Raw genomic sequence first — 22,912 nt, 5'->3', positions numbered from 1 at the left:
TTTGGGCTAAAGAACACAAGGAATGGACATTAGACCAGTGGAAATCTGTGCTTTGGTCTGATGAGTCCAAATTTCAGATCTTTGGTTCCAACCACTGTGTCTTTGTGCGATGCAGAAAAGGTGAACGGATGGATTCTACATGCCTGGTTCCCACCGTGAAGCATGGAGGAGGAGGTGTGATGGTGTGAGGGTGCTTTGCTGGTGACACTGTTGGAGATTTATTCAAAATTGAAGGCATACTGAACCAGCATGGCTACCACAGCATCTTGCAGCGGCATGCTATTCCATCCGGTTTGCGTTTAGTTGGACCATCATTTATTTTTCAACAGGACAATGACCCCAAACACACCTCCAGGCTATGTAAGAGCTATTTGACCAAGAAGGAGAGTGATGGGATGCTACGCCAGATGACCTGGCCTCCACAGTCACCAGACCTGAACCCAATCGAGATGGTTTGGGGTGAGCTGGACTGCAGAGTGATGGCAAAAGGGCCAAAAAGTGCTAAGCATCTCTGGGAATTCCTTCAAGATTGTTGGAAGACCATTTCGAAGCTCATCAAGAGAATGCCAAGAGTGTGCAAAACAGTCATCAAAGCAAAAGGTGGCTACTTTGAAGAACCTAGAAGATAAGACATAATTTCAGTTGTTTCACACTTTTTTGTTAAATATATAATTCCACATGTGTTAATTCATAGTTTTGATGCCTTCAGTGTGAATGTACAATTTTCATAGTTATGAAAATACTGAAAAATGTTTAAATGAGAAGGTGTGTCCAAACTTTTGGTCTGTACTGTACCTGGCTGAGATCAAGCAGCCAGTGCCTGATACATGCTGCCCGAGGATTGGGAAGCATGTAACATTTGTCAGGTTCCCTTTAACCCCTTACCGGCATCGGACGTACTATACCGTCCGATGCCGGCCCCCCTGCTTTGATGCAGGGCTCCGCGGTGAGCCCGCACCAAAGCCGGGACATGTCAGCTGTTTTGAACAGCTGACATGTGCCCGTAATAGGCGCGGGCAGAATCGCGATCTGACCGCACCTATTAACTAGTTAAATGCCGCTGTCAAACGCAGACAGCGGCATTTAACTACCGCTTCCGGCCGGGCGGCGGGAAATGACGTCATCGCCGACCCCCGTCACATGTCCGGGGGTCGGCGATGCATCTCCATTGTAGCCATAGAGGTCCTTGAGACCTCTATGGTTACTGATTGCCCGTCGCTGTGAGCGCCACCCTGTGGTCGGCGCTCACAGCAGACGTGCAATACTGCTACATAGCAGCGATCAGCAGATCGCTGCTATGTAGCAGAGCCGATCGTGCTGTGCCTGCTTCTAGCCTCCCATGGAGGCTATTGAAGCATGGCAAAAGTTAAAAAAAAAAGTTTAAAAAAATGTGAAAAAAATAAAAAAAACATAAAAGTTTAAATCACCCCCCTTTCGCCCCAATCAAAATAAATCAATAAAAAAAATATCAAATCTACGCATATTTGGTATCGCCGCGCTCAGAATTGCCCGATCTATCAAATAAAAAAAAGTATTAACCTGATCGCTAAACAGCGTAGCGGGAAAAAAACTCGAAACGCCAGAATTACGTTTTTTTGGTCGCCGCGACATTGCATTAAAATGCAATAACGGGCGATCAAAAGAACGTATCTGCACCAAAATGCTATCATTAAAAACGTCATCTCAGCTCGCAAAAAATAAGCCCTCAACCGACCCCAGATGATGAAAAATGGAGACGCTACGAGTATCGGAAAATGGCGCAATTTTTTTTTTTTTTTTTTAGCAAAGTTTGGAATTTTTTTTCACCACTTAGATAAAAAATAACCTAGTCATGTTTGGTGTCTATGAACTCGTAATGACCTGGAGAATCATAATGGCAGGTCATTTTTAGCATTTAGTGAACCTAGCAAAAAAGCCAAACAAAAAACCAATGTGGGATTGCACTTTTTTTGCAATTTCACCGCACTTGGAATTTTTTTCCCATTTTCTAGTACACGACATGCTAAAACCAATGATGTCATTCAAAAGTACAACTCGTCCCGCAAAGAATAAGCCCTCACATGGCCAAATTGACGGAAAAATAAAAAAGTTATGGCTCTGGGAAGGAGGGGAGCGAAAAACGAACACGGAAAAACGAAAAATCCCCTGGTCATGAAGGGGTTAAACTTTGCAGTCCAGCCAGTGCAAAACCATTTGATACCTATGGACAAAAGAAATGTGCTGTTTGTGGGAAAATAAAACAAATTTGAAGACCTAGTTTTATAATCACACAAATAACTTTTTGTTGTTAAGTTGCAACTGTGAATTATACTCATGTGTAAGACTGATAATATATATATATATATTTTTTTTTTTAAACCTTAGAATCCTCATGTCATGGATGCATTTGTACGAGTCACACATTGGTGGGAAAAGTTCAAAGCACACAAGGATCTGTCCAACAGAATGCCAAAGTTTTTGTAAACGGCAAAATCCAAGGTACAACGGATCATCGTGGAATTTTTAGTTTGAGAGGAGTCTGCAAAGATGTGTACAGAAATGTCACAGTGACAATGGATGGATTCTCTACTGGAATATTACAAAGCTGGAAGAATGAGTCCAACATTTCTTATTTTGAATCTGTTTTAAAGAGATTAGGTGGGTTACAAATGAATTAATTTTTTAAATAATTGAATATCAGCACGATAAAACATAGTTTTAATCAGTACAAAAACTAGGCTTACAAAATAGGTACCCATTAGGCTATGTAGCGTGAGTCAATCCATATTTGAAATAAATATAGCTTTCTCTTAAAAGTTCTGCTAATTTTGCAAATTGTCTCCTTTTCCTAATTCAGCATGTCGTCTTCTTTTATTGACACTGAAAGCTGGACTGTCACCTCTTGCATTCATACTATTTCACATCAGGCTGTTTTCTCACTCAACCACGTGGAGGATTCTTCCTTTTTCCTTTCTTAAGCCTCTCTATTAGTCAATCTCTTAGACTCCTCACACTATCCATTTCGCAAACATGCTTGAATCTATATTTTAGTAATTTATGCCTTTTGCATCAGTAACCAGATGTTTATTTTTTCATTATGGGAGTCTCAGAAAAACATGAGCCTTTACTATAAGGCTGGAGTCACACTAGCGAGTTTTACGGACGTAAGAGCGCAGAAAATACGTCCGTAAAACTCGCCAAACAAACGGCACAATTATTCTCTATGCCCCTGCTCCTATCTGCCGTATTTTACTGATCAGTATTATACGGCTTTCTACGGCCGTAGAAAATCGCAGCATGCTGCGTTTGTCACCGTATTGCGCAAAAAAACGCCAATGAAAGTCTATGTAAGCCCCAAAAATACGGATTACACACGGACCAGCAGTGTGACTTGCGAGAAATACGCAGCGGTGTTAGAGAGAAAAGTCGGCAATTCAGTGAGGTGTACAGTAAAATCACACTGACAGCTTACAGTAGAATAGGTAGAATAAATGTGTACACATAGAATAGGTATATATATATATATATATATATATATATATATGTCAGTGAGACACATATATGTATATATATTATTATTTCATACAGCGCTAGATAGCTTTAAAGTCGGTAATTCAATTACCGGCTTTTGCTATCTCCTTCCTAAACCCGACATGATATGAGACATGGTTTACATACAGTAAACCATCTCATATCCCCATTTTTTTTTGCATATTCCACACTACTAATGTTAGTAGTGTGTATATGCAAAATTTGGCCATTCTAGCTATTAAATTAAAGGGTTAAATGGCGGAAAAAATTGGCGTGGGCTCCCGCGCAATTTTCTCCGCCAGAGTAGTAAAGCCAATGACTGAGGGCAGATATTAATAGCCTGGAGAGGGTCCATGGTTATTGCCCCCCCCCCTGGCTAAAAACATCTGCCCCCAGCCACCCCAGAAAAGGCACATCTGTAAGATGCGCCTATTCTGGCACTTGGCCACTCTCTTCCCATTCCCGTGTAGCGGTGTGATATGGGGTAATGAAGGGTTAATGCCACCTTGCTATTGTAAGGTGACATTAAGCCAAATTAATAATGGAGAGGCGTCAATTATGACACCTATCCATTATTAATCCAACAGTAGTAAAGGGTTAAAAAATACACAAACACATTATTAAAAATTATTTTAATGAAATAAAAACAAAGGTTGTTGTAATAATTTATTCTACGCTCAATCCCATCACTGAAGACCCTCGATCTGTAACAAAAAAAATAAATAAACCAACAATATCCATACCTTCCGCAGATCTGTAATGTCCAACGATGTAAATCCATCTGAAGGGGTTAAAATATTTTGCAGCAAGGAGCTCTGCTAATGCAGCGCTGCTCCTTGCTGCAATACCCCGGAGAATGAAGGTAAAGTAGGTCAATGACCTATATTTACCTTCATTTGCGGTGAGGCGCCCTCTGCTGGTCGTTCCTAGATCGTGGGAACTTTCCTAGAAAGCTCCCAGGCTCGAGTTCATAAGAGGCACCCACTGCTGGTTGTCCTCATATGAACTCGAGCCTGGGTTGGATTGAGCGTAGAATAAATTATTACAACAACCTTTGTTTTTATTTCATTAAAATAATTTTTAATAATAATAATAATAATAATTATTATAATAATAATTATAATATTATATATATTATTATATATTATAATATATATATTATATATATATAATATATATATTATATATATATATATTATTATATATAATAATTATAATATTATATATAATAATAATAATAATAATTTTAATAACCAGGGATTCAAGCTTGAAGAGGCTAATTTGCATATTCCAGGTGCCTTCTGGGAAGAGCGAAGAGTCTCCCTAAGCTAGAAGATCGTTGGGTACAGCCGGGACCAGCTGCTTGGAAAGCATCACCAAACCAGGGATTCAAGCTTGAAGAGGCTAATTTGCATATTCCAGGTGCCTTCTGGGAAGAGCGAAGAGTCTCCCTAAGCTAGAAGATCGTTGGGTACAGCCGGGACCAGCTGCTTGGAAAGCATCACCAAACCAGGGATTCAAGCTTGAAGAGGCTAATTTGCATATTCCAGGAGCTTTCTGGGAAAAGCAAGGAGTCTCCCTAAGCTAGAAGATCGTTGGGTACAGCCGGGACCAGCTGCTTGGAAAGCATCACCAAACCAGGGATTCAAGCTAGAGGAGGCTAATTTGCATATTCCAGGAGCCTTCTGGGAAAAGCAAAGAGTCTCCCTAAGCTAGAAGATCGTTGGGTACAGCCGGGACCAGCTGCTTGGAAAGCATCACCAAATTTTTGCCTGTAGGACATTATTGCAAGAGAGCTTGGCTGAGTAGATTACACAAGAAGGAAAACACACAGCAAGTCTGCAGGATCTAGGAGCAACATGGCAGATGTGACAACCTACATGGTGAGCTGCAGCATGTGCTACATGTTCACAGATCGACCAGAAGAAGAATCAAATTTCACCTGTCAGAAGTGTAGACTAGTGGCCCTTTTAGAAGAAAAGGTGCGGGGTCTGGAAGAAAGAATAGCAACTTTGAAACTCATCAAAGAGAATGAAGACTTTCTAGACAGAACAGAAGCATCTCTACTGGTCACAGAAGGTGAAAAAAGTGTCAGAGAATCTCCAAAAGCAGATGAGTGGAAGCATGTGACCAAAAGAAGTAAGAAGACCATGGAGAAATCACCAACCACACAACTGAAGAACCGATATCAAATCTTTGTAGAGGATGAAGATGGCACACCTAAGGATGAAGCAATACCAGCAAGCAAAAAAGAAAAGGGCACACAGCAACAAGTGACAGCAAAAAGTACAGCCAAGAAGCAACGAAGAGTGGTGGTGGTGGGAGACTCACTACTGAGAGGCATAGAAGCAGCCATCTGCAGACCGGACATAACTGCAAGAGAAGTATGCTGCCTTCCAGGTGCGATGATCAAGGATGTGACCGATAGGATACCAAAGCTCTTCAGCTCCAAGGACGTCCACCCATTTCTTCTGATACATATTGGCACCAATGACACGGCAAGGAAGGACCTACCGACAATCTGCAAAGACTTTGAAGAGTTGGGGAAGAAAGTAAAGGAACTGGATGCACAGGTAGTTTTTTCTTCTATCCTTCCAGTAGACGGGCATGGCACCAGGAGATGGGACAGGATCCTTGATGCAAACAACTGGCTAAGACGATGGTGCAGACAACAAGGATTCGGATTCCTGGACCACGGTGTGAATTACTTGTACGATGGACTCCTCGCCAGAGACGGACTACACCTCAACAAACCTGGGAAACACACATTCGCCAGAAGACTCGCTACACTCATCAGGAGGGCGTTAAACTAGAAGAAGAGGGGACGGGAAGAAAAACATTAGACGCGAACAAAGAAGACCCAGGAAAACATACTCAGAAGGGAGGTAAGAACATTTCTAAAACAATCCACAGCGAGGAGATTGGAACAAAACAAAATCCTCTAAACTGCATGCTCGCAAACGCCAGAAGCCTGACAAACAAGATGGAAGAACTAGAAGCAGAAATATCTACAGGTAACTTTGACATAGTGGGAATAACCGAGACATGGTTAGATGAAAGCTATGACTGGGCAGTTAACTTACAGGGTTACAGTCTGTTTAGAAAGGATCGTAAAAATCGGAGAGGAGGAGGGGTTTGTCTCTATGTAAAGTCTTGTCTAAAGTCCACTTTAAGGGAGGATATTAGCGAAGGAAATGAGGATGTCGAGTCCATATGGGTCGAAATTCATGGATGGAAAAATGGTAACAAAATTCTCATTGGGGTCTGTTACAAACCCCCAAATATAACAGAAACCATGGAAAATCTACTTCTAAAGCAGATAGATGAAGCTGCAACCCATAATGAGGTCCTGGTTATGGGGGACTTTAACTACCCGGATATTAACTGGGAAACAGAAACCTGTGAAACCCATAAAGGCAACAGGTTTCTGCTAATAACCAAGAAAAATTATCTTTCACAATTGGTGCAGAATCCAACCAGAGGAGCAGCACTTTTAGACCTAATACTATCTAATAGACCTGACAGAATAACAAATCTGCAGGTGGTCGGGCATCTAGGAAATAGCGACCACAATATTGTACAGTTTCACCTGTCTTTCACTAGGGGGACTTTTCAGGGAGTCACAAAAACACTGAACTTTAGGAAGGCAAAGTTTGACCAGCTTAGAGATGCCCTTAATCTGGTAGACTGGGACAATATCCTCAGAAATAAGAATACAGATAATAAATGGGAAATGTTTAAGAACATCCTAAATAGGCAGTGTAAGCGGTTTATACCTTGTGGGAATAAAAGGACTAGAAATAGGAAAAACCCAATGTGGCTAAACAAAGAAGTAAGACAGGCAATTAACAGTAAAAAGAAAGCATTTGCACTACTAAAGCAGGATGTCACCATTGAAGCTCTAAAAAACTATAGGGAGAAAAATACTTTATCTAAAAAACTAATTAAAGCTGCCAAAAAGGAAACAGAGAAGCACATTGCTAAGGAGAGTAAAACTAATCCCAAACTGTTCTTCAACTATATCAATAGTAAAAGAATAAAAACTGAAAATGTAGGCCCCTTAAAAAATAGCGAGGAAAGAATGGTTGTAGATGACGAGGAAAAAGCTAACATATTAAACACCTTCTTCTCCACGGTATTCACGGTGGAAAATGAAATGCTAGGTGAAATCCCAAGAAACAATGAAAACCCTATATTAAGGGTCACCAATCTAACCCAAGAAGAGGTGCGAAACCGGCTAAATAAGATTAAAATAGATAAATCTCCGGGTCCGGATGGCATACACCCACGAGTACTAAGAGAACTAAGTAATGTAATAGATAAACCATTATTTCTTATTTTTAGGGACTCTATAGCGACAGGGTCTGTTCCCCAGGATTGGCGCATAGCAAATGTGGTGCCAATATTCAAAAAGGGCTCTAAAAGTGAACCTGGAAATTATAGGCCAGTAAGTCTAACCTCTATTGTTGGTAAAATATTTGAAGGGTTTCTGAGGGATGTTATTCTGGATTATCTCAATGAGAATAACTGTTTAACTCCATATCAGCATGGGTTTATGAGAAATCGCTCCTGTCAAACCAATCTAATCAGTTATTATGAAGAGGTAAGCTATAGGCTGGACCACGGTGAGTCATTGGACGTGGTATATCTCGATTTTTCCAAAGCGTTTGATACCGTGCCGCACAAGAGGTTGGTACACAAAATGAGAATGCTTGGTCTGGGCGAAAATGTGTGTAAATGGGTTAGTAACTGGCTTAGTGATAGAAAGCAGAGGGTGGTTATAAATGGTATAGTCTCTAACTGGGTCGCTGTGACCAGTGGGGTACCGCAGGGGTCAGTATTGGGACCTGTTCTCTTCAACATATTCATTAATGATCTGGTAGAAGGTTTACACAGTAAAATATCGATATTTGCAGATGATACAAAACTATGTAAAGCAGTTAATACAAGAGAAGATAGTATTCTGCTACAGATGGATCTGGATAAGTTGGAAACTTGGGCTGAAAGGTGGCAGATGAGGTTTAACAATGATAAATGTAAGGTTATACACATGGGAAGAAGGAATCAATATCACCATTACACACTGAATGGGAAACCACTGGGTAAATCTGACAGGGAGAAGGACTTGGGGATCCTAGTTAATAATAAACTTACGTGGAGCAGCCAGTGCCAGGCAGCAGCTGCCAAGGCAAACAGGATCATGGGGTGCATTAAAAGAGGTCTGGATACACATGATGAGAGCATTATACTGCCTCTGTACAAATCCCTAGTTAGACCGCACATGGAGTACTGTGTCCAGTTTTGGGCACCGGTGCTCAGGAAGGATATAATGGAACTAGAGAGAGTACAAAGGAGGGCAACAAAATTAATAAAGGGGATGGGAGAACTACAATACCCAGATAGATTAGCGAAATTAGGATTATTTAGTCTAGAAAAAAGACGACTGAGGGGCGATCTAATAACCATGTATAAGTATATAAGGGGACAATACAAATATCTCGCTGAGGATCTGTTTATACCAAGGAAGGTGAAGGGCACAAGGGGGCATTCTTTGCGTCTGGAGGAGAGAAGGTTTTTCCACCAACATAGAAGAGGATTCTTTACTGTTAGGGCAGTGAGAATCTGGAATTGCTTGCCTGAGGAGGTGGTGATGGCGAACTCAGTCGAGGGGTTCAAGAGAGGCCTGGATGTCTTCCTGGAGCAGAACAATATTGTATCATACAATTAGGTTCTGTAGAAGGACGTAGATCTGGGGATTTATTATGATGGAATATAGGCTGAACTGGATGGACAAATGTCTTTTTTCGGCCTTACTAACTATGTTACTATGTTACTATGTTACTATGTGTTTGTGTATTTTTTAACCCTTTACTACTATTGGATTAATAATAGATAGGTGTCATAATTAACGCCTCTCCATTATTAATTTGGCTTAATGTCACCTTACAATAGCAAGGTGGCATTAACCCTTCATTACCCCATATCCCACCGCTACACGGGAATGGGAAGAGAGTGGCCAAGTGCCAGAATAGGCGCATCTTCCAGATGTGCCTTTTCTGGGGTGGCTGGGGGCAGATGTTTTTAGCCAGGGGGGGGGGAATAACCGTGGACCCTCTCCAGGCTATTAATATCTGCCCTCAGTCACTGGCTTTACTACTCTGGCGGAGAAAATTGCGCGGGAGCCCACGCCAATTTTTTCCGCCATTTAACCCTTTAATTTAATAGCTAGAACGGCCAAATTTTGCATATACACACTACTAACATTAGTAGTGTGGAATATGCAAAAAAAAAGGTGATATGAGATGGTTTACTGTATGTAAACCAGGTCTCGTATCATGTCGGGTTTTAGGAAGGAGATAGCAAAAGCCGGCAATTGAATTACCAGCTTTAAAGCTATCTAGCGCTGTATGAAGTAAGAATATATATACATATATGTGTCTACTGACATATATAAATATATATATATATATATAGACAGTATATATGTTTTTTGTTTTTTTTTACACATGGATCCCTTGTATAGCCGTATGTTGGTTTTGCAAGCCTGCGAGAAAAACACGCAGTACGGATGCCATACGGATTACATACGGAGGATGCCATGCGCAAAAAACGCTGAAACATCCTGCCTACGGAGGAGCTATGGACCACTATTTTGTGGACTTTTCAGCGTATTACGGCCGTAATATACGGACCGTATTGTCTTACGCTGAGTGTGACTCCAGCCTAAATAGTATGTGCACGCAGATTTTTTAAGCAGGTTAACTACAAAACAAGCAGTAAAATAAGTTTATGAAAACCTTGAAAGACTCTTCCTATTAATTTCTATTATAAAACTACCTTGCTATTCATATGTTGTGGTTTCAGTGTTTTTCCCCATCAGTTTTTAAAAAACACTTGGTGGGATAGAAGAAGGTGCATGTCCCTTCTTTGAAGTGTCTCTTGATGAAAAACGCTCTAAACTATCTACTAGCCAATGAAAAGGCTGTAAAAAAAACCCTCTTCTAAAATACTTCAAAAACTTTCCAAAAGGTCTTCAGGTAATGAAAAAATCCTCTAAAAACTTCACAAAGGAGTGCTTACTGAAGCAGTTTTCTCTAGAAAATGTTTCTTTTTTTATTACGTCAAAAAAATTCTTGACAAGTCTTGTAGTTCCCGACTGCCATCAGTGAGAATTAAATATTGTAACTACACTAGCCAGTCATCAGAAAATATTTAAGTCATATTTTGATGTTAAATGTATTTAGAAAAAATGATATTTTTTACATCACTATATTAAAATACAAACACAATTTTAACAATCATGGTGGCCATACACTTTAAATGGCCATTGACAGAACAATGCTTTGGCTGATCACCCTGCCAACAGCCATCTTAGCTAACTGTTCCATACACTCATGCATTCACTCAGCAGAGCGTTCGTTTGTTCCCTAATAGAAATCCCAGTCTGACACATTGGCAGGAAACTTATCTCAGTTAGAACAGTGACAATGCAGTTGGCAAGCAAAATCGGACATGGGCGATCGACATCTCTCTCGACCATCAGTTGGCTGGCAACCCATCGATATCAGCAGTTTCAGCCCACATAAATCTAATGAGCATGGGGGATTTAAATCTAATATTAGAGAAAACACCGTATGCACTACTAAAGTAGGTGATCAAGTAGGTTCCCACACCATTCATAGATACAGTAAGTAAAATAGACTTGCACTCAACTTTGAATGAAAGTCTGTGTAGTTTAATGCAATCAGGGATAAATAGCATCAAAACGTTTCGGCCTCACTTGGCCTTCCTGAGTTACAGACTGCAGAGAAGAGATGGTATTTTATGAAGATAAGTGAATGGGATAGTCGCACTTATTGGTTTAATATTAGGCTGTCAGTTAGATAAATAAGATCAGGAATTTCCGTAATGGTGGGATGACCTAAGGAGATGCGAAGAGGTGCGACCTGCAGTGACGTGGTATCCCCTGCTAGTGCGCTCTTTAGGGCTCTGTCTCTTTAACGCAGGACTCTGATTATAAAGGGTACTGCTTATTAGAACCAGTGTCTGATTCCAAGGGTCTCATCCACACATACAGTATGTTAACTTGTTCATTCAATCCAGTAGCAGTCTCACAATATGGAACTCGGGCCAAACTTCAGGTCATCTCCACATACACTCTCACTTCACCATTAGGCCTGCTGTCACACCTTTATCCTGACTATCAAAGGCTCCCACTGTTTATTCCAGCTAGTCTAGTATAACTCAATTAACCCACCACACTACAGATTTACAAAACAACTAAACCTGTCTGTAGTTTTCCAGGCCCCTCTTGGGTTCACGTCATGGCCACAATTCTCAGTCACTGTACCTTCCCAATTCAGAGCAAACTATGTGCAGAAAGACCAGTATAGGAACATGTACATATAGTACTTGACACAAAACCCAGCACTGTCCCAATTTGATTATGACCGTACCATTTCTATCGCATTACCTTATTACCTTGCATTGTTTGTGGACAAAGAGTAAGTAAAGAATTTGAACGCTGGTTGCTAAAATATGAAGCTAAGCCTAATGGTTTCATATTGGATCTTGCTTGTGCATTTTCAGAGAAACCATACATCATACAACATCCATACTCCAAAATTCGTAGAAAAGGACATAAGGTGACATTCTGCTGTGAAGCTATTGGGAACCCAGTTCCAACTAAGTATTACTGGTGAGTTAAAAGTATTATTAAGACTATAACTAATAATTTAAACTAATGCTGTTTCAGTTATTTTTTTTATTCTAAGGTCTCATTATTAACCCCTTCATGACCTTGGGATTTTTCGTTTTTCCGTGTTCGTTTTTCACTCCCCTCCTTCCCAGAGCCATAACTTTTTTATTTTTCCGTCAATTTGGCCATGTGAGGGCTTATTTTTTGCGGGACGAGCTGTACTTTTGAACGACATCATTGGTTTTAGCATGTCGTGTACTAGAAAACGGGAAAAAAATTCCAAGTGCGGTGAAATTGCAAAAAAAGTGCAATCCCACACTTGTTTTTTGTTTGGCTTTTTTGCTAGGTTCACTAAATGCTAAAACTGACCTGCCATTATGATTCTCCAGGTCATTACGAGTTCATAGACACCTAACATGACTAGGTTATTTTTTACCTAAGTGGTGAAAAAAAATTCCGACGTTTGCTAAAAAAAAAAAAAAAAAAAAATTGCGCCATTTTCCGATGCTCGTAGCGTCTCCATTTTTCGTGATCTGGGGTCGGGTGAGGGCTTATTTTTTGCGTGCCGAGATGACGTTTTTAATGATAGCATTTTGGTGCAGATACGTTCTTTTGATCGCCCGTTATTGCATTTTAATGCAATATCGCGGCGACCTAAAAAATGTAATTCTGCCGTTTCAAATTTTTTTCTCGCTACGCCGTTTAGCGATCAGGTTAATGCTTTTTTTTATTTGATAGATCGGGCGATTCTGAACGCGGCGATACCAAATATGTGTAGATTTGATTTTTTTTCTATTGATTTATTTTGATTGGCGCGAAAGGGGGGTGATTTAAACTTTTAAATTTTTTTTATTTTTGTCACTTTTTTTTAACTTTTTTTTTTTACTTTTCCATGGGAGGCTAGAAGCAGGCACAACGCGATCGGCTCTGCTACATAGCAGCGATCTGCTGATCGCTGCTATGTAGCAGAAATGGAGGTGTGCTGTGAGCGCCGACCACAGGGTGGCGCTCACAGCCACCGGTCATCAGTAACCATAGAGGTCTCTAGGACCTCTATGGTTACCATCCTGATGCATCGCCGACCCCCGATCATGTGACGGGGGTCGGCGATGCCGTCATTTCCGGCCGCCCGGCCGGAAGCGGTAGTTAAATGCCGCTGTCTGCGATTGACAGCGGCATTTAACTAGTTAATAGGTGCGGGCAGATCGCGATTCTGCCCGCGCCTATTACGGGCACATGTCAGCTGTTCAAAATAGCTGACATGTCCCGGCTTTGATGCGGGCTCACCGCGGAGCCCTGCATCAAAGCAGGGGATCTCAGGGGATCTGACCTCGGACGTACTATCCCGTCCGAGGTCACATAGGGGTTAAATTCTAAGGACTGAATGAGCAGTATAGACCATGCTTGCAGACCCATACAACAACTTTGCAAGCTATAAGCTGGGGACCACAGCCTGTGTTACTTTACCCAGTCTCACAGCAGATCCTGTTCTGCACACATACATCACTCTTTGGTTCTGTCCAGTAGACAGTCTCACAATGGTTTCCACACCAAATCTAGCACTACTCATTTGACATGAGTATATATACAAAAGATATATACAGTGGGGCAAAAAAGTATTTAGTCAGTCAGCAATAGTGCAAGTTCCACCACTTAAAAAGATGAGAGGCGTCTGTAATTTACATCATAGGTAGACCTCAACTATGGGAGACAAACTGAGAAAAAAAAATCCAGAAAATCACATTGTCTGTTTTTTTAACATTTTATTTGCATATTATGGTGGAAAATAAGTATTTGGTCAGAAACAAACAATCAAGATTTCTGGCTCTCACAGACCTGTAACTTCTTCTTTAAGAGTCTCCTCTTTCCTCCACTCATTACCTGTAGTAATGGCACCTGTTTAAACTTGTTATCAGTATAAAAAGATACCTGTGCACACCCTCAAACAGTCTGACTCCAAACTCCACTATGGTGAAGACCAAAGAGCTGTCAAAGGACACCAGAAACAAAGTTGTAGCCCTGCACCAGGCTGGGAAGACTGAATCTGCTATAGCCAACCAGCTTGGAGTGAAGAAATCAACAGTGGGAGCAATAATTAGAAAATGGAAGACATACAAGACCACTGATAATCTCCCTCGATCTGGGGCTCCACGCAAAATCCCACCCTGTGGGGTCAGAATGATCACAAGAACAGTGAGCAAAAATCCCAGAACCACGCGGGGGGACCTAGTGAATGAACTGCAGAGAGCTGGGACCAATGTAACAAGGCCTACCATAAGTAACACACTACGCCACCATGGACTCAGATCCTGCAGTGCCAGACGTGTCCCACTGCTTAAGCCAGTACATGTCCGGGCCCGTCTGAAGTTTGCTAGAGAGCCTTTGGATGATCGAGAGGAGTTTTGGGAGAATGTCCTATGGTCTGATGAAACCAAACTGGAACTGTTTGGTAGAAACACAACTTGTCGTGTTTGGAGGAAAAAGAATACTGAGTTGCATCCATCAAACACCATACCTACTGTAAAGCATGGTGGTGGAAACATCATGCTTTGGGGCTGTTTCTCTGCAAAGGGGCCAGGACGACTGATCCGGGTACATGAAAGAATGAATGGGGCCATGTATCGTGAGATTTTGAGTGCAAACCTCCTTCCATCAGCAAGGGCATTGAAGATGAAACGTGGCTGGGTCTTTCAACATGACAATGATCCAAAGCACACCGCCAGGGCAACAAAGGAGTGGCTTCGTAAGAATCATTTCAAGGTCCTGAAGTGGCCTAGCCAGTCTCCAGATCTCAACCCTATAGAAAACCTTTGGAGGGAGTTGAATGTCTGTGTTGCCAAGCGAAAAGCCAAAAACATCACTGCTCTAGAGGAGATCTGCATGGAGGAATGGGCCAACATACCAACAACAGTGTGTGGCAACCTTGTGAAGACTTACAGAAAACATTTGACCTCTGTCATTGCCAACAAAGGATATATTACAAAGTATTGAGATGAAATTTTGTTTCTGACCAAATACTTATTTTCCGCCATAATATGCAAATAAAATGTTAAAAAAACAGACAATGTGATTTTCTGGATTTTTTTTTCTCAGTTTGTCTCCCATAGTTGAGGTCTACCTATGATGTAAATTACAGACGCCTCTCATCTTTTTAAGTGGTGGAACTTGCACTATTGCTGACTGACTAAATACTTTTTTGCCCCACTGTATATATATATATATATATATATATATTATAACACCTATAAACCGCACCTAAATCATTATTACGCCAGGCAAATAGTCATAAATACACCAAAGAAAAAGCACTAAGCGAAAAAGTAATAAAATATATAAATTTTATTATAACACCAATAAAATCAATCAAGTAAATACCATACATAACCAAGGGGAACCAAAAAATGCAGAAAAACCACAAGGTATGGCTGAAAAAAGTGGTAACAAACAATATGGAGTAACCTTCACAATATCAGCATCATCATAATGACATGACATGTGATTACTTTGCTGTCATTATGATGATGCTGATATTGTGAAGGTTACTCCATATTGTTTGTTACCACTTTTTCCAGCCATACCTTGTGGTTTTTCTGTATTTTTTGGTTCCCCTTGGTTATGTATGTTATTTACTTGATTGATTTTATTGGTGTTATAATAAAATGTATATATTTTATTACTTTTTCGCTTAGTGCTTTTTCTTTGGTGTATATATACAAAAGATGCAAAAGTGCAATATTGTCTTCCCCAGGTAAAAGGCTTTAAAAGATAAGGAGAACCACTTACCTTATAGGGTTGTGTGAGACATAACACCTAAAAAGCCTGCAATCCAGATGCAGCAGCTTCCAAGAATTTGTCAGAATTATATTTTGGGAAAGTAAGTAATTCTGCGCTCTCTGGAGTCACGACAATCCAATAGTATAATAAAATGTAAGTAGAGAAGTCCACACCTAGGACCAAAACGTCTCAATATGGGCCATTAAAGAGCAAATTTTTCCATTGTAACATGGTGTGCTGCCTCAATCTCTTTTGAATTTTTACAATTTTTTCTAGTGAGATAATCACTATTGAATTAAAATGACCCTGCCTTCTTAAACAGACAGAAACTTGTCGTAGAATGATAGGACAAGTTATTGGGAGCATGTGCGGTGATCTGAAGATAACCTATACCATAAATTGTCATTCAGAAATACAGGATGGACAGCAGTGTGAGCAGCATCTTCTTTCCTCAGCACCCCTCATACCTCCAATATTAGAGCAGAAAAGCAAGGTGGACAGCAGTAAGAATGGTCTCTTCTTACCTCAACACACCTGGTATCTCCATTATAAAATAAGAAAGACATCATTTGTAGCAGTGTGAATATCTTCTTCTTACCTCAGCACTCGTGATATCTTTAGTATTAGATCATAAGACATGGTGGACAGTAGTGAGAGCAGCCTCTTCTTACCTAGAATCTTAAGTATCTCAAGTATTATATCGAAAAGACAGCGTGGACAAGAGTGTGAGCAGCCTCTTCTTACCTCTGCATCCATGGTATCTCCAGTATTAGATCAGAAACACAGGGTGGACAGAAATGTGAGCAGCCTCTTCTTACTTCAGCACTCCTCATATCTCCATTATTAGATTAAAAAAGACATGTAGAACAGCAGTGTGAGCAGCCTCCTCTTTCTTCAGCACACCTGTTATCTTTATTATTAGATCAGAGAGACAGGGTGGACAGCAGTATGAGTAACTTTTTCTTACTCCAGCTCACCTGGTAGCTCCAGTTTTAAGTCAGATAGACAGGGTGAACAGTAGTGTGAACAGCCTTTTCTTGCCAAGGGAAAATTTGTATCTCCAGTATTAAACTAGAAACACAGGGAATACAGCAGTGTGAACACACTCCTTTTACCTCAAGCACACCTGGTATCTCCAGTGCTTTATCAGAATACCCACTGGTTTCATATCTTCCAACACATGCAGGGAGCGCTGAGCTTCCTACTGCAAATACACACATGCACCCATCCTAACATTTTAGGACAAATTTATGTCAGTGTAATAAACGGCAGCCATTTTAATTCTATTGAGATTACCTCTCTAGTCAAAGCAAATGTGATTTGCTACTTAAAGGTATTTAGGAATTTATTTATAATGACATTTCCTTTAGTTATTTATTTGTTCTGTTCACTGAGAACCCCTATAGTACAGTGCAAAAAAACGAAAGCGAGAAGACAAAAAATAATAAAAAAGGAAGGACTAGTATAAATTAAAGCTCATGGGCCCAATTGCAAAATCTCCAACAGGGCCTCAAAATATCAAGATTTCCTAACTAAACTGGTCTTCCGTTCCCTTCCTCATCAACCTTCAAGCTCTAGAACACATGTGCGGATACAAACTCTACACCCTTGATTTATTATATCTAACTTGAATTATTTTATTTATAGGTATCACAATGGTACACTACTGGACAAAACCAAAGTCAAGTATGAAAAAAGCTTAATTTTGCGAAATATTGAAACAGCACATGCTGGAACATACCAATGCAAAGCCAATAATGGATTGGGTGTCATCAAGTCTTCTGTAGCTCATCTAACAGTCATAGGTAACAAACCAATAATTACGTTATGAGCTTTGTTTCTATTTTTTTAATTATTTTTGCAAATGTGATCTATTTTTATTTAAGGCAAAGGCGAATCTTACTGTGACAAGTCACCTCAGGAACATTTAATCAAGTTACCAACTGACTGTTCTCAAACTAAAACTGGCTCTAATTTCTACAATGTTGGCAAGTGTCCAAATTCCCAGTGTGCTGGTCATCTGAATTCTGACCTACAGTGTAAAGATAAAGTAGATTACACCTGTGGAGTCAAGCGAATGAAACTGCAAAAAATAGAGTGTCAAGGGTATACTCTCCCAATTATGGTTGTTGTAGAGTGTGGATGTTCCCAGAGTACACACCACAAGGTTTTGACTCGTGGACGGGTGACCGCATATGACACAGGTGCTCCACTTCAGTTTGGTCAAATTTATATGAATGGAGTAAATGTGGGCTTTACAGGTTACAAAGGAGAGTTTACATTGGAAGTGCCAAATGAAACAAAGAGGTTGGTTGTTACCTTTGTGGACCCTCAAGAGAAATTTGTGGACTCTATAAAAATCATTCCATTTGATCCAAAAGGAAATACTATTTATCAGGATATAAAAATAATGAGAAAGAAAGAACCCATTCATCTTAACCCTTTGGTGACAAATATCATTCCCCTAGGAGAAGTTCTTGGTGAAAATCCAGTGGGCGAGTTAGTAATACCACCAAATACTTTTACCAGAATCACAGGGGAATCTTACAGTGGTACAGTAAAGGCCAGTTTAACTTTTTTGGACCCTAGAAACATCAGCACTGCATCTGCTGCATCAAGTGATCTTAATTTTGTCAATAGAAATGGCGATATCTCTCCACTCAGGACATATGGAATGTTTGCTGTGGACTTCAGGGAGAAAGACACTAACTCTGTGCTCCATACTGGAAAAGTAGAGGTTAGAATGAATACAGAACAAATAAAGATGCTTCAACATCAGAAAGAAATGAAACTTTGGTCTTTGAACCCACACACTGGATTATGGGAAGAAGAAAATACTTTCTACATGGCAGGAGATGGTAAGAGGAGAAAGAGAGAGGAAAGGTCATTTTTAATAGGACAGTTAGAAATAAGAGAGAGAAGACTTTTCAACTTGGATGTACCAGAGTTTAGGAGGTGTTTTGTTAAGGTACGTGCTTACATGAGTGAGAAATTTATACCTTCTGAACAGGTAGAAGCAGTTGTGGTGACCCTTATAAATCTAGAACCTATGCCAGGATTCTCATCAAACCCTAGAGCTTGGGGTAGATTTGACAGCGTAATAACAGGAAGGAATGGAGCTTGTCTTCCAGCTTTCTGTGATGCTCAACAGCCAGATGCCTACTCTGCATATGTTACTGCAACAATGGGTGGTGAGGAGTTGGAAGCTGTTCCTTCTTCCCCTAAATTAAACCCCAATGTAATAGGAGTGTCCCAGCCTTATTTATCAAAACTGAACTATCGACGAACTGATCATGAAAGCTCTGTCGGTAAAAAGACAGCTTTCAAATTCAATATTGCCAAGCCAAACCCAAATAATTTTGAAGAGACAAATGGCCCAATATATGCTTACAGAAACTTGCGAGCATGTGAAGAAGCCCCAGTGTCAGATAATCATTTTCGCTTTTATAGAGTAGAGGAAGACAAGTATGAGTACAATGTTGTTCCATTTGTTGAAACAGGCTTGACTTCATGGATTGGTGGTTATTTATCTTGGTGGCCAAATCCACAAGAGTTTCGGGCCTGCTATTTAAAAGTTCTAATAAAGGGTCAACAAGACTATATGGTCCGGTCACGAAATATTGGAGGAATGCATGAAAAGACTGTAGGCCAGCTCTATGGATTGAGAGATATCCGGAGTGTTAGGGATATGTCAGTAGAAGGCAGTTCAGCAGCCTGTCTGGAATTTAAGTGTAGCGGAAAGCTTTATGACCAAGATTTATTAGATCGTACTTTAGTAACAGTGACTCCTCAAGGAAGTTGCCACATTGTTGAGGTAAACAGACTTTTAGAAGACTACCTTAAACGCCACCCTCCACTGGCTTTAGGTAATGACACTGGGTCATTCAATATGATGGCTCCAGTTGATCCCCTTGGGCATAACTATGGAATTTACACAGTGACTGACCAGAATCCAAGGCTTGCCAAAGAAATTGCAATTGGTAGATGTTTTGATGGTACCTCTGATGGGTTATCTAGAGAAATGAGATCCCAGGTAGGCATTGCAATAACATTTCGTTGCCAGGAGAAGCCAATTACAAGAGAAAGTTTCTTTCAACGTTTATTTAAAAATCCAGAAGAAACTCTGCGTGAAATTCGACAGGGTATGCAGGAGAATGAACAAGTAGAGATGGCGTCACGCATTATACCTTATCCAGCATCCAATTCTACTTTTTCTAGACGTAGTAGACAGCCATCTGCCAACCAGAGAAGACCTCGTCTACCATAGAAACAATGACAAATATAATTTAATGTAAATATATGACCAATTTAATGGATTTTCCGCCCCAGGGCAAACTTTTAGCAAGCAGTGCAGCTTACCAAATACTAACATTGTATAATACACCCAGTGTTAGGATTCGGGTCTTCTAGCCAGTTTAAGCAATCGTCACTTGACTGTAAGTGTGGGAACTGCATACATATGGTCACATGCTGACTAGCTTTTCGCCTCCTCTCAAAAGAACATTGAGAGAAGTGGATGAGCATCTACTTGGTACATGGCCACTTACATGCAAATGACATTTTTGGGGCTACTGTGGCTACTGCTTGAACTAACTAGCAAAGTCTAATCCTAATAGTGTAGATATTACACACTGTTACAATTCAGCTAAGTGCATTATCTGTTTGCCTTGGAGTTTAAATTACCAAACAAAAGCTTTACCTTGGTTTTTTAACAAAGTATCTAGTCAATTATCAACAGTTATGGTTAATTCATACCTCATGGACCCTGAATGGACATACATATAGTTTTGAACAGAGATACAGTAAGCTTATTAGCAAAAACACAAAAACAGAACTAAAAATCCTCCAAAAATTCAAGAATTAATACAGCAGAAAAGGGACAGGTAAGCACTGCTGTATTAATTCAGAGATACAGTAAGGCTGAAGCTGAGACCACCAGTGGACCTCTCTGTGCCTTTGATTTTATGCTGAGGTACATACATTTTTTATGTTAAATTTTGTTCCACATTGGACTCCATTTGTGTGAGGATCTTGCTTCTAGGGGAGAATATCTCTATACACACTTAAACATAGCCAAATGTAGACTATACAGAAATGCATGTAATCTGTATGGGTCTGTACACAGAACCTATGATAGTTGTATAGGTTCTATGCACTGCCAAACTGGCCTCATGTCATTGTGCATGAGCTCTAAAGAACAATTTATATATTTACTTGTTTAAATCTGATAATTAACTTCAAAAATGATATAAATGAAGATGTGACTCTATACTTTAACCAACAGCTAATAGGAAGCATTGGATGCTTAATGTAATAAAGGAAGATTACATAAAAAAATAAAACATTTCAAATCCTTCAAAAAATGACTAAATTACTTGTAATATTGTTTTTTGTAACTTTTAACACTTGCTTTTATAGTATAAATACAATTACAATACTTGAAATTAGTCTATAAAACTGTATGATTTTGTAGACAACACCAGAATAAGCTATCATTATGCACACGTTCATCAACCTTTCTGCTGGAATCTTTGTAGGATTTTTGTAGCAATTGCCAGTATTCATTATACTAGTCTACATGAAGGTAATATGCTGCTGACCTGGCTATTGAACATTTAATGGGTTATTCCCTTCCCAAAAAAGTGGTCCCTTATTCACAGATCTGGGCTATGATGCCCTGTCCTGAATGGAACGAAGGTGTTCAAGTTCATTCTACGTTTGGTTTATAGTCACTGGGCCTTCCAGAAAAAGCTGAGCAGTCAAACTGATAATGAATGGAGTGGAGGCTGAGCATGCATACCACTGCTTCATTCAAGACATGGCTTAGAACCCCGTTCTTGAGGTTCTAGAGCCTAGATCTCAGGATTAATGAGGGTCCCAGAGGTTTGGAACACAATCAATCAGGAAGTTATCCTTTATTCTGTGAATAGAGGATATTTTCTTTTTTGGGAATAACTCTTTAAAAGAAATATCTAATTGCAAAATTACCTATTATTGACATCAAGTTTTTTGTTTATCATTCATAATTATTTTTATTTTCCTACAGTTTCCAAGCCATTATCTACGTTTTATATTAATAATACAAATTAAGAAAAGCATTGATATGTCTTACAATACTCTGAAATATCTTGTGTTTTAGGGCTCTTTCACTTGTCCTGATATTTCTGATACTGGAAAAACCAGTAACGGAGATATCAATGTCCATGTGTGTACTGCATGAGTACCACACGTACCAGCGCCTGGAAAGAAGCAGTACTGTTTGCGCTGCTCCCCAGCGCCGGGTGCTGAAGACAGCGCTAGCAGGGGAGAATGTTGAGAATTGTATTCCACTAATAACAGAGTGGGTTCCCCTCTATTTATAATAAGCAGCCAGGCAAAACTGAAATCTGTGGTCTGCAACCCTTAGGTGTCAGCTTCAGCAAGGCTGGTTATCAAGAATAGAGGGGTCCACATGCTGTTTTTTTTTAATTATTTAAATAACTAATTAAAAATAAGGCATGGGGTCCCCCCATTTTTGACAACCAGCCTTGCTAAAGCAGACAGCTGGGGGCTGGTATTCTCAGGTTGGTAAGGGGCCATGGATATTGACCCCCCAGCCTAAAAATAGCAGCTTGCAGCAGCCCAGGGAAGGTGATTCTATTAGATACGCCAATTCTGGCTCTTTGCACAGCTCTTCCCACTTGTCCTGTGATGGTGGCAAGTGAGGTAATATTCCAGGTAACTAGTTGAATTTATACAATGACATTTTCTGGATTTTATTTTTGTTATTCTATCTCTCAATGTAAAAATTAACCTGCCCTTAAAATTGTAGACTGTTAATGTCTTTGTCAGTGGGCAAACTTACAAAATTAAATTAATTAAATACTTATTTACCCATCTGTATAAATTTATAAATTCTGCGCTCATAAATCCAAATGACCCCCTAACCTT

At 40.0% G+C, this 22,912-nt stretch overlaps 1 protein-coding gene across 1 annotated transcript in view; it reads left to right on the top strand.

Moving 5' to 3' along the window:
* Positions 1-20,798, top strand: part of CILP2 (cartilage intermediate layer protein 2) — a 273,448-nt gene extending 252,650 nt beyond the window's left edge. The window contains exons 5-8 of the mRNA XM_069767690.1: positions 2,365-2,637; positions 12,100-12,208; positions 17,630-17,787; positions 17,869-20,798. Coding sequence (XP_069623791.1) covers positions 2,365-2,637; positions 12,100-12,208; positions 17,630-17,787; positions 17,869-20,249 — 2,921 coding nt within the window. The 3' untranslated portion in view covers positions 20,250-20,798. The remainder of the gene's footprint in view (positions 1-2,364; positions 2,638-12,099; positions 12,209-17,629; positions 17,788-17,868) is intronic.
* The last annotated feature ends 2,114 nt before the right edge of the window (positions 20,799-22,912 follow it).

Source organism: Ranitomeya imitator, chromosome 1 (assembly GCF_032444005.1).
Source record: "Ranitomeya imitator isolate aRanImi1 chromosome 1, aRanImi1.pri, whole genome shotgun sequence".
Classification (NCBI taxonomy): domain Eukaryota; kingdom Metazoa; phylum Chordata; class Amphibia; order Anura; family Dendrobatidae; genus Ranitomeya; species Ranitomeya imitator.
The sequence above is the reverse complement of the archived record's forward strand: the minus strand, read 5'-3'. Positions and strand labels throughout refer to the sequence as shown.